General features: G+C 38.7%; 1 protein-coding gene across 2 annotated transcripts in view; it reads left to right on the top strand.

The window, feature by feature from the left end:
- Positions 1-8081, top strand: part of PIGR (polymeric immunoglobulin receptor) — a 36618-nt gene extending 28537 nt beyond the window's left edge. For both annotated transcript variants that reach the window (XM_007431452.4, XM_015888648.3), the window contains exons 6-11: positions 1312-1626; positions 3109-3241; positions 3970-4088; positions 4929-5057; positions 5229-5287; positions 6220-8081. In XM_007431452.4, coding sequence (XP_007431514.2) covers positions 1312-1626; positions 3109-3241; positions 3970-4088; positions 4929-5057; positions 5229-5287; positions 6220-6309 — 845 coding nt within the window. In that variant the 3' untranslated portion in view covers positions 6310-8081. The remainder of the gene's footprint in view (positions 1-1311; positions 1627-3108; positions 3242-3969; positions 4089-4928; positions 5058-5228; positions 5288-6219) is intronic.
- The last annotated feature ends 4213 nt before the right edge of the window (positions 8082-12294 follow it).

Raw genomic sequence — 12294 nt, 5'->3', positions numbered from 1 at the left:
AATAATATTATGTTCTTAAAATAGGGGCAGCCAACCAATCTGAATGGAGTTCTGAAGTTTCTCACTGATGAGGATGGAAAAAACCATCATCCTTTTTGTGCCCATCAAATACCCCCTTTGGATGGATAGAGTAAAAAAATGTGGACCTTTTTGCAGGTTTAATGGTTTGAGGGGTTTAAAGGAGCAAAATGGGTATCTTAAGTCTTGCAGTTGTTTAAAGCACCAGTTTCTCCCTTAAAGATCTTGGAACTCTCTCCTCATATGGATCATATACTTTGCCAATACTGCCCTTGACCTGCAATGCAAAGGCTGAGGCAGCCATGAGTCAGTGGCTCTAGGCAGTGATCCCTGCTCTATGACTATGTGCATAGGACCAAAGACTTCCTAGCAAGTGAGGCAGGTTGGCTTTGGATGATACATTTTAGAAGCCAAGAAATCAAGTGTCAGAATGATATACCTTTTTAACTGGTTGGATCCAGGCCCACAATCAAATATCTAGTTTGCAATTGATACAGTTTTCTCCTATACAGTCAGGTTGGTTTTTATCTCACATTTGCTTATCTGCTAACTAATTAATTGATTTGTTCACTCCCTGCCTTTCCTCCAGGAACATAATATTCCCCATCAGTTTTATTCTTATTATATCCTGTATAGTAGTTTAAATTGGGAGACAATGACTGCCCAAGAGCTTCATGGCCTTATGGCTAACTGGAGATTTAAACCAAGTTTTCACAATGCTTTAACCACTATATCACAAACAATGTGAGACTTAAACAGGTACAGGTAGTCCTCAGTTTAAAAATAAGTTCCATTCCCAAGGTCTGTCCTTAAGTCAAATTTGTACATAAGCCGGAACAGTATTGTTATATAATACTGTATAAATAACATTGTGTATTGAACTTGAACCATTGTGTAATGAACTCAAACCATTGTGTATTTAACTCAAATTTTGCTAAAATAGGCTCCATTTTTAATTATGGGTTGTCTGTAACCCAAGTGTTCTTAACCCGGGAACTATGTAGTTGTCTACGTTCATAGCTAACGTATTTATATGAGAGATTTACGGGAACTATCTCTACTAAAATAGTTAATTGCCTAATTCAAGTGTGACAGTTATCCATTTGATTTTGTGCCAAGGAAAGGCAGGCTAGATTTCTCCTTGCGTTATGTCTGGGGTAGGGGCAGTGAAGAAGGAAGATGTATTGTGTGACCCAAGTAGTCAATCACTTTAGTGATGCTAAAAATCAAGCACTCTGTTTTCAAGTATGTGGGGGTTTTTTATTATCCATTTTTTTCTTTTTCCTGACCCAGGGAAACCTGCATTACAAGCCGAAAAAGAAATCCAGGCTGTTGCTGGCTCCCCACTAACTATATCATGCTCTTATCCATGCAAATATTTTACATATGAGAAATATTGGTGCAAGTGGAAGAACACTGGATGTAAACCTCTCATCTCATCTGAACAAAACCAGAGTGGCTTGGTAGTTAACTGTGATAAAGATAGTAGAATTTTGTCTTTGACGTTTGACCAGGTGGCACCCACAGACCAAGGCTGGTATTGGTGTGGTGTCAGACAAGGGCAGCAATATGGAGAAACAGTTGCAGTACATCTGCAAGTAGAAGGAGGTGAGTTTTAATCAGTAGGGCAAGTACATTGTATTATACTTATTCCAATTTCCAGTTATACATAAAATAGTCATCTCCAAGTCAAAGTGTTGGAAGTCATTTTCTTGGCAACCAGCACAGAAGTGTTCCTTCTTTCAGGTTGTTTTTCTCAACTTCCCAATCTAACCCATAGCCCTGCTATTTCCTGGTGGTCTTCCATCTAAGTATTAACCAAGGCCAAGTCTGCTTAATTTTTTTAAGATTGGCCAAAGTTGGCTGGTGCTGCCACCTAGCAAGGTAGGTTTAAATAGATTAACTGCTAAACCTTAGCCATCTAACGATGCTACAGTTCCTGATGATTCCCCAGGCAATTATCAAATTAGGTAAAGTTTTACAGAAATGCTTAGTGCAGCTTATGGCTAGGATTAGTCTCTGATCTTGATTTTCTGTGTGGAGATAAGAAAAATACTGGATGTTTCAAGTGTGGTTATGTTTTTGCATCAAAAATTCCTTGTTTGTCTTTTACTAAAATATAGGGAGCTATTATACCAAATGATTTATCAAGAGCCAGATGTGTTAGCCTGTCTCAACAAAAACCATTAGATCAGGTGAGGTGGGCTCCTCAGCTGGTGGAACAAGAACTGTTGGATCTAGTCCATGCCTATAAGCCTCTTACCTCTGCCTGCACTGTTATTAGCAATGAATTTCCCAATCAGCTGCCCAGAATGGTCACACTGAGGGCTTGTCTGAAGAAGGCATCCAAACAGGATGAAGACATAATGAATTGAGAGAGCTACCTTTTCATGAGTTGCCCAAAAAAGGGCCCAGAGAGAGGTCCCAAGGCTCAGTGTCTTCCAGGGAGAAGCCTCAGAAAACTTTCCTCAGAATGAGGCATTGGGCTGGATAGAAGTGACATCAGGAAACAGGCAGGGGAGTGATACACCACTGCAAAAAGTCTTATAGTACATTAAATATTAACACATCATTTAAGATTTCCCAGTTTGCAGTCCGTTCAGATGCATATAATGAAGTGACCTTTTACCCATGAAAATGTATACCATGTATTCCGTTTAGTCTTTTAGCAGACACAGTAATTTATTACTATTTTAGTCATATGAATTCCAACTAACTTCTAACATATATTCTTACAAAAGCTTTGGATTCTTGGATCTTTACTACAAATTACTTTCTATATTGCAGGACAAGACAATTTTCCTTATGGTGGCCTTTAGTAAAATAAGAAGGAAGCATTAGTTTTTGCAAGAAGTATGCCCAAGGGAAAAAAATGCAAATAGTAAATTATGATTAAAAAACAGAATAGTATCTTTCATCACTCATCAAATTTGTATACTTGGCTATGGTATAATTATTTTCATTCATTAGCTGAATTATGTAGAGGAATATAATCTAAGTGTGATCTCATCTAAGGTGCTGATTGTTTTCTTTGCCTTTTATGTTCTCATTTGCTTCTGGGTTACCACCTCCCCAAATACTCCTGAACAGTACCTCAAAACGGTAACGACTTTTCCATATTCAATGAAGACCATGATATTGCCATTCCTGGAATAAACCCTAATAGGAATTCTCCTTTAAGCAAAGTCAATCAGGCAGCTGAAGGTGAAAGTTCAACAGGCAGGTGAGCAACTTTTAAAATAGTTAATGGTGATTTATGAATGCATATATATAGAAAAGCAAAAGTATTTAGGGGGAGGAGCATCACCATATAATTATTGGGCTAAATAATATTAATCAACAGAGAAATTTATTTGCAATTCCAGAGAGCCAAAGAGGATGTAAAGAGTGGCAGGTTTGTGTGTTTAAGTACTGGGCTACTTCAACTGCACAGAAAGAAACATGGTTCAGGAATTAATCCCATTTCTAAAAGAGAAATATAAGAGGTTTCAGGCAATCTCAGTCTCAGCCAGATACTTAACAACAGTCCAAGTTTGAAGCATGCTGATGAAGCACTACTTAGCCCAACTGGACATTTTCCAGATACTGTATGTGGACTTCTACAACCAGAATTCCCCAGTTTACTTGGCTACTACTGAGAATAATGATAAAAAATTATCATAGCCTTCCCCAGGTCCATCTTGTATGTTCTTTCATTCTGTACATCAGTGTGGCCCAGAAGCTTTTTTTGTGCAAAGACAGAAAGCTGCAATCAGTCAAAAATGACAAGCAACTGTTTCTGATCTCTTCCTTATAGCCAAGGAGGAAGAATTAAAATAAGACGGGCTTGGTATAATGAAGTTCATTCTTGTAGCATTAAGTTCTGGAACTACTTCACTGTCTTTCTAAAGAATATTATTAAGGCTATACTAATAGTGCATATTGACTATGCCGATTCTGCTTCTTTTCCAGCCATGCTGAAAATAAAAATTCTGTTGTTCTTCTTGCCACTTTGATCCCCCTTGGAATTGTATTTCTGCTTCTCATCACAGTCTTTACTATAAAGAAGTTCAGATTATTTAAGAATTCTGGTGAGTCGATACTGAATGTAACCTCCTTGGAAACCATTTTAATTTTTTTATATACTGATTGCTTTAGCATATTTTTGAGCATCTAATAGTACAAATAATGATTTTTTCGCATAGAAATAAAATTACAAGATAAAAATTAGGAACTTTAGGGTCTGGATTATATATATATATACCATGGACTGAACTATTTAAAAAAATTATCTCATTCCAGAAATTATGAGTGGGGCAGGAAGGGAGAGCAGAAAGAATGAAATATCTGTTTTGCAGAAACATTTACAATTTTAGGTATGACTAGGTGAAAATCAGCTAAAAAACTATTTCAATGTAGATAGGTTTAAAACTTCTCAACTCAGCAGTGATAATAGTGGGGAAAATCTGTGGCAAAACAACTGCTCTCATCTAAAGCACTGCCTGGTTGTTGTGTCAAGGGAAATGAGGTGGTTCTTCTACTTGTTCTATTCCATCTCTCTCCCTCCTAATAAACACAGTGGGAATGAATTACAGTTACCTGTTCAAGGTTGTTACAGTTTACAGATCTCTTTAGTGCCATATTAGGGGAATGAAAGGTTAAACTTTAGATTTAAGACCTTTTCCAACACACCTCTGGATTAGGCCCCTACAATTAATGGCACAATACAAATACTGTATTGGGAATTTTTCTGTCCCAAGATGGATCTGAGGTGGCTTCTTCAAATAATACTTCTGTTGTATACAATAAGTCTTCAGCAATAAGTCCACCATCTATATCAGCCTTTTCCATCCTAGAATTACTACAGTATGTATATAGAATCTAAGGTGCAAAGAATGATAGTGAATGAAATGTTCTTTCTCTTTTTATAGATCTTGTATCAGTTGGAAGCTACAGGACAAATATCAGCATGACAGATTTTGAGAATGCGAGACAGTATGGGGCAAAGGACAATGCATGCCTGGAAGAAATTCATGAGACCCAAATAGGGAAGAAGGATGGTAATATCATTTTAAAATGTATTCTAATTATGGCTTGATGCTTATCAGCCAAATATAGCTGTCACTTGTTCAGTAATGAAATTACATTATTTTGCCATTTATAGAATTGATCGATACATGAAGCTCTCTTTTTTTCACATCCAATCCCATAATATCTTGTATTCTTTTCAGAGTATGCAAGTAAACCTGGCAGTCCTAAGGAGGCTGGTAAATTAAAGAAACCAAAGAGGGTAAGGGCAAACTAGATTATTTTGACAGGACTATAATGGTTTAATAACCTCCATTATATAATAATAATAATAATAATAATAATAATAATAATAATAATAATAATAATAATATCTGTTTAGAGCTTAAGGTGGTATGCAGGAACTTTTCTCTTTATCAGCTTCTTTCATATCCTAGCTTCTTTTAGCAATACTTTGTCAAGCAGAAACTTTCTCATGATTGTCCTTAATTGCAGAATTTTCTGGAGTCAGGTTAGCTATCTCCTTCCCTCACTTTTGAAGGGAGATAAAAGTCTTCTTGCTTCACAGTGCTTTTCTGTTTCATCAGAGGGACAGGTTTGGGAGTTAGATCTTGGGCCATTTTTAAAAAGTTGCTATGTTATTTTATTTTCATATGTAATTTTAGATTATAATGTTAAATTAATAGCTGTTTTATTTGATATTTTAAAACTTTCTCCTAAACCCTTTGTGAGCCATATCGTTTGACATATTGTACCAGGTATTGCAGACTGAGTGATATATAGCTTACGTTCCTGCAACACTTTCAGGTTCAGTTCTTTTTTGCTGTTTGGACTGAAAAAAAATTCAATGTGAAACTCTGGAAGTTGTTTCAGTTAATGTCAATAATAATGGGCTGAATAAACCAATGATCCAATGCAGTCTGAGTTCCCTAATGTTGTAGGCATTAATTGCATATGGGATGAAGTATGATGAACATTAGCATGAGATTATAGCATTAAAGTTATGCTATAATACATTTATTAGTATTTAAGGCAGCCATAATGTCTAGGGAATTTGTGGAGCTGAGGTCACACACTGGAGAATATCCATTTGGGGATGGCTGTTTTAAAATGCACATGACTATTTTGTCAGGTTCCTCATCATGTTATCCTTTGACCTCATTAAAATAATGCTGGGATCTGTATCATTTTTAGGGCTCCAAAGAGGAAGTTGAAATGGCTTACACAACTTTCCTGCTTAATTCAGACAACATTTCTTCTAAAATAACCTCGCCAGAGCAATAGAAGCAATCAGCCGAATAGTCTCATTTGGGACGGTTCTGAAGACCAGCAAAAACTAATTATGCCTTAATGACTGAAGACAGATCATGACTGGAATCAACAAACAAATTCTTATACTCATTGAAATTCTGATAATTTTCCTGAATTGTTTCAGTTCTATCACTACTTATCCAGTTAGACACTTCTAAGTCTGGTATATTGCTTTAAGAGTAAACAGCTTCATTCAAATTGAAGAATAAGCTTCTTAACTTTATAAACACAACTGATTGTTTTTTGAAATGATGTTTTAAGCCATTGCCTGCATAGAACAGAAATGCATTTGTTCAGGAATTTTGCATGTGTGATTTGGTTGTCTTCATACAGAAACCAGAAACTCTAGAGATCCTAATGGGAATGCATTTTCATAAAATATTGGATTACTCAATCGGGGGCATGGAGGGACTTTTTTTTTTCCATTACATCAAACCAACATCAAGTTAATAAGCATATAGTATTCCCTCTAGAGCGTTCAGGGAACATACATCAGATTATCTTTTTTTTCATCTTGACAACTTTGTTCTGATGTCTTTAGGTCAGTCTTTCTCAAACTTGCTAGGTTTAAGATGGGTGGACTTCAACTCCCAGAATTCCCCAGTCAGCATGGCTGGCTGGGGAATTCTGGGAGTTGAAGTCCACCTATCTTAAACTAACCAAGGTTGAGAAACATTGTTTTAGGCTGAGCATAAATGACTAGTCTAAGTCCATTTCAGGACTGGGCAGGGATTTTCACCACCAGTCCCTAGTTCTAGTGCATCCTGGACCTGCATCTGGGGAAAAGGAAGACAATGAAAGCAATGGCTCTGGAGTCCTATAAGGAGAGGGCCCCATCCACAATATTGACCTTTTGATTCAAGGCAGTAAAATTCATCAATTAAAATTTAATCCCAAATCAGTTACATATTTTGGGTTTCACAACATATTTTTCTTTTCTTGAGCCATTGATAGCTGCAATCACAGCAACAATTACTCCTATAAAACAGTAAGAACATGATTGCACAGGGGTCTTTGATGCATGCCCTATCCTTGGGCCTTTTACAATCTTACAAAGGCCCTGAGTACATTACACTCGGAATTCGATTGATGCCAAATGTCAGAATGCTTTGAACGTAAATACATTTATGAATGGGACAACCTAGAAGAAGCTCTGAGTAGCAAGTACAGTTAAATCTTACTTTAAGCTAAATCCACAGAATTGAATAAATCAAAAACTGTGCATTCACAAAAAATCTAAACACAAAAGAGCAATAATAGTAAATTTAAAAATGTGTGTGTGTGTGTGTGTGTGTGTGTGTGTGCTTCCTTATTGTGAAAATTAATAGCTTAAGTATTTCTATGATAACTGAGGGATGTCAGCTGTGTAGTCTACAGAGCCTCCACTGTTTTGCAACCATCCCCAGCACTCAAGTGATTTAATGAATTGGGGGTACTGAAACATTCTGCATTCGCAACAATGCAGGAGATTGATTAAAACCTTACAGAATCACCATCTTCATACACAGATATTTTTAAGTCAAGATTGAAGGCAAAAGCATTTGATACTGATTAGGATCCCTGAGTACTAAATGATCTCCTGCTAGATTTTGCTATTGATGGGCTTTTGAAAAACATATATTTTAAAAAATTAACCTTTTTTGTAATGCTAATGATTTTATCTGAATTTCCTTGGAATCAATGACTTTAAGACATATGCAATGTTTATTATGGTATATTTCATGAATAAATATCTTGATTAAGAATTTGAGTGTGGCAGGTGGGTTTATCTTTATTTCTGGCTTTGAAGCATGCTTACAAATGCCTTGAGCCCTCTTCATGATTCTCACATCAGGAAGAGAAGCAGGAAGAATACACCAGAATTTATAGAATTCTAAAGCACATGGACACCATTTGTCTTCTTTAGCCTGTAGTCATAGAAACTAAAAGTCATCACCTTTTGACATCAATATTAACTAAGCCAATAAAGTTCAGAGCTTGGAAATACACTATATATTATCACTGCTAGAGGAGGTCTTGAACAATATGGAGGCAACCTCAAATAAAAAATGTAAAGTATTTCTTGCACAACTATAAAGAACTAAATTCATCATACATATACACACATATATGTGTGTGTGTATGTGTGTGTGTGTGTGTATATATATATATATATATATATATATATATACTGTATATATATATATACACACACAAACTCAACTCTTAGCTCTATATTATATATGCGTGTGTGTGTGTGTGTATATATATATATATATATATATATATATAAAATTATATAATATATATCTTACCTGTGTGTGTGTGTGTATAAAATTATATATAATATCTTACCAGTAGGGGTCCTTGGGCAAAGACCCCCTAATGCTTCACCTGCCTACCTCAAATATGAGAGTGACATGAACTAAGAGAGTCATGCCAGCTTGGGTGTCACCCAGATTAACAAGGTCCGCATCAGATGTTGGGGAACCAGGACAATCTGATGATAAGTGGGCTACTGAAACAAACCATACATGGATGAGACAAAAGAACTTGGAATTGATGGAATGCTACTACAACAGTAGGCCTAATGAGAGGGGACATATGAAATGTATGAAGGAACTATGGATGGACAAAAGAACTACATCCATTCTAACTGAGAAACAACTAGTTACCAAGCACTTCAACACAGTGCATTACAACCCAGACTCAAGCAGACTTGGAAGAACAACTGGATGTGCAGCCAACACCTGAAGCTGGAATGTCACTGCCACCCCCTCCATTACAGAGCACAGCAGCTGATATGAGGCATAAGATCATGGATAAACTAGCTACAGTCAACCCTCAAGACCTATTACCAAGGCTCAGTGGAGAAGTACCATCAGATAGTATGCTAGAAGATGCCGATAGAGCCCTCACAACACTCCCTACTACCACCATAACTCAAACCAATGAATTGTTATATGCTATAGCCACTGTAATCCTGGGAATGCTTGGCTACACAATCAAGAAGAATAGCAGTAGGTAACCCCCCACCCCAGAAAATGAGGTTGGAGGCTAAGATCAAGGCAACTCAAAGAGAAGTTAGTCAGCTGGTGGAACTACAGAAGGGTGTGAAGATTAAGGATAAGACTCAACTACTGAAAAAATACATGGGCCTGACTCCATCTGAAGCCCTAGAGACTGCTAAACAAAGGTTCACAGCACTGGCTACCAGGCTAAGGAGATACACTAGAGAAGCAGAGGCCAAGAAGATAAATGCCCTGTTCTCCAAAGAACCATCCAAGGTATATTCCCAACTGCAGTGCAACAACAGAGTAACAGCAGAGCCACCAGCAGCAGAAACTGAACAGTACTGGAAGAAAATATGGGAGAAAGAGAAAACACATAATACCAATGCAAAGTGGCTGCAGGACCTGAAAGCCAACCACAGCAATCTCCCAGAACAGGAACCAGTCACCATCACAGTAGCAGACATCCAACAGCGGGTCAAGAACATGAAGAGCTGGACAGCACCTGGCCCAGACATGATCCACACCTACTGGCTAAAGAAACTAACAGCAGTGCATGAACGCCTAGCAGCACAGATGAACCAGCTGCTAGCAGCAGGCTCCCACCCAGACTGGCTAACACAAGGAAGGACAGTGCTGATCATGAAAGACCCTCACAAGGGAACAGCACCATCCAACTACCTGCCAATAACCTTCCTCCCCACAACATGGAAAGTCCTATCAGGCATCCTAGCAGCCAAGCTACAAGACCATATGGGCCAGTACATGAGCACAGCTCAGAAGGGCATTGGGAACAACACCAGAGGCTCAGAACACCAGATGCTCAGAGATAGAGCAGTTGCCTGAGACTCAAGGTCTAGACAGATCAATCTGAGCACAGCCTGGATTGACTACAGGAAAGCCCATGACTCAATGCCACATACATGGATCTGTGAATGCCTGGTGCTATACAAAGTCAACAGGACACTAAGGACTTTCCTCAAGAACTCAATGGGACTGTGGAAGACAACATTGGAAGTCAACTCAAGACTGCTCGCACAAGTGGCCATCATGTGCGGCATATACCAAAGTGATGCACTCTCCCCACTGCTGTTCTGCATAGGCTTAAACTCCCTCAGCCAGGTAATCACAAGAACTGGATACAGGTACAAGCTTAAGAGTAGAATCACCATCAGCCACCTCCTCTACATGGATGACATCAAGCTATATGCTAACAGTGAAAGAAACATCAACTCACTGATCCACCTGACATGGATCTACAATGAAGACATTGGGATGTCATTCAGACTGGAGAAGTGTGGCCAGACGATAGTAAAGAGAGGGAAGGTGGTTAAGACCGATGGGGTGGAACTACCAGTGGGACACATAGCAGACATAGAGGCCAGCTACAAGTACCTTGGTATCCCACCATCACATGGGAACCATGATGAGGAGGCAAGGAAGACAGCAACATCCAAGTACCACCAAAGGATAAGACAGGTCCTGAAGAGCCAGCTGAATGGCAAGAACCATCAATACATATGCCCCGCCAGTCATCAGATACCCTGCTGGTATAGTGAGCTGGCCACAGAAGGTCGTGGAGAATGACAGGACTGAGATCATGTGGGACTTCCAGATCAAGACAGACAGGCAGGTGCTGGCCAATCAACCAGACATCATGGTAGTAGACAAGGACCAGAAGACAGCAGTGGTGATAGATGTAGCAGTGCCAAGTGATAGCAACATCAGGAAGAAGGAGTATGAGAAGCTAGAGAAGTACCGGGGCCTGACGGAAGAACTAGAGAGGATGTGGAAAGTAAAGGCTAAAGTAGTCCCAGTGGTGGTAGGAGCACTCAGGACTGGACTCCTATGCTGAGAGAGTGGCTCCAACAGATCCCAGGAACAACATCAGAGCTCTCTGTCCAGAAGAGCGCAATGCTAGGAACAGCTAAGATACTGCGCAGAACCTTCAAACTCCCAGGCCTCTGGTAGAGGACCCAAGATTGAGGAAGACACATACCACCCATAGGGATGAGAGGGGAATTTTTTAAATTAAATATTTTAATTACAATAGTAAAATCTAAGACTTAGTGTCCTTTAAAGGGCACCGACCACAGTTGTGAGCAGGATGATTATTCCCATTGTCTCCCAGTGCTCAAGACCACCAGGGATCACTGCCTTGTGGTCTTCTCATGAGGAGCAACTGTTGGGAGCACATGTGGGTGATCTCCCACCCTCTCCTTGTCATGCAGAGGTTCCAAAGAGCTGGTCTACTCAGCGGCTCTTCATTCTTCACCACAGTAGTTGGCTCTGCTTTTCACAGAACTGTTTTCAGTCTGCCATTTCTTCCCCCAGAAGTCCTTTTGTTCATCATTCCTGATGATCATTTCAGCAGTGAGCAATTCACTGACCAGATGGGGGAAAAAACTTGAAATTATACCATTGGATTGATTTTTAGTTATGCAACTGACTTTGGTAAGTACTAAAATGAAAATAAAGGGAAACAGCATTTGTGTCATGGACATGTAAGAAGATACAATTTGGAATACAGAATGTATTATATTCTCTAACCCACACAGTATACTTATGTTGATTTTTTTTTCTGAAATGTTTGTGCCACCCTTCAAAACCAGCTTTTCCTGTGGCAATTTGCAACACAATTAAAGATACTTTTCATGGCTTTAGTTGTTTTATAAGGCTATACACAATTCAAAACATGTAGAATCTATTTCAATCTCCTTCCTTCTATATGATTTGTTTACAAAAAGAGCTAGAATCAAGTTATATAGCTGGATCTACAGGTTACAAATAGAAGTGGAAATAATAGATCATCTGGATAAACTGGTTCATAGAATTATAGGCCTGAAAGAGACTTTGAAGGTCTTCTAGTTCAGCCTCCTGCCCAAGGTAGGAATCCTCATACCATCCCAGACAATGACTAACTTTTACTTGTAAACCTCTGGTGATGGTGCAGTCATGACTTCAGAAG

The sequence above is a fragment of the Python bivittatus genome, unplaced genomic scaffold, assembly GCF_059951505.1.
Source record: "Python bivittatus isolate LINGU-HERP-01145 unplaced genomic scaffold, Pbiv_v1 ctg000700_np1212, whole genome shotgun sequence".
Classification (NCBI taxonomy): Eukaryota; Metazoa; Chordata; class Lepidosauria; order Squamata; family Pythonidae; genus Python; species Python bivittatus.
The sequence above is the reverse complement of the archived record's forward strand: the minus strand, read 5'-3'. Positions and strand labels throughout refer to the sequence as shown.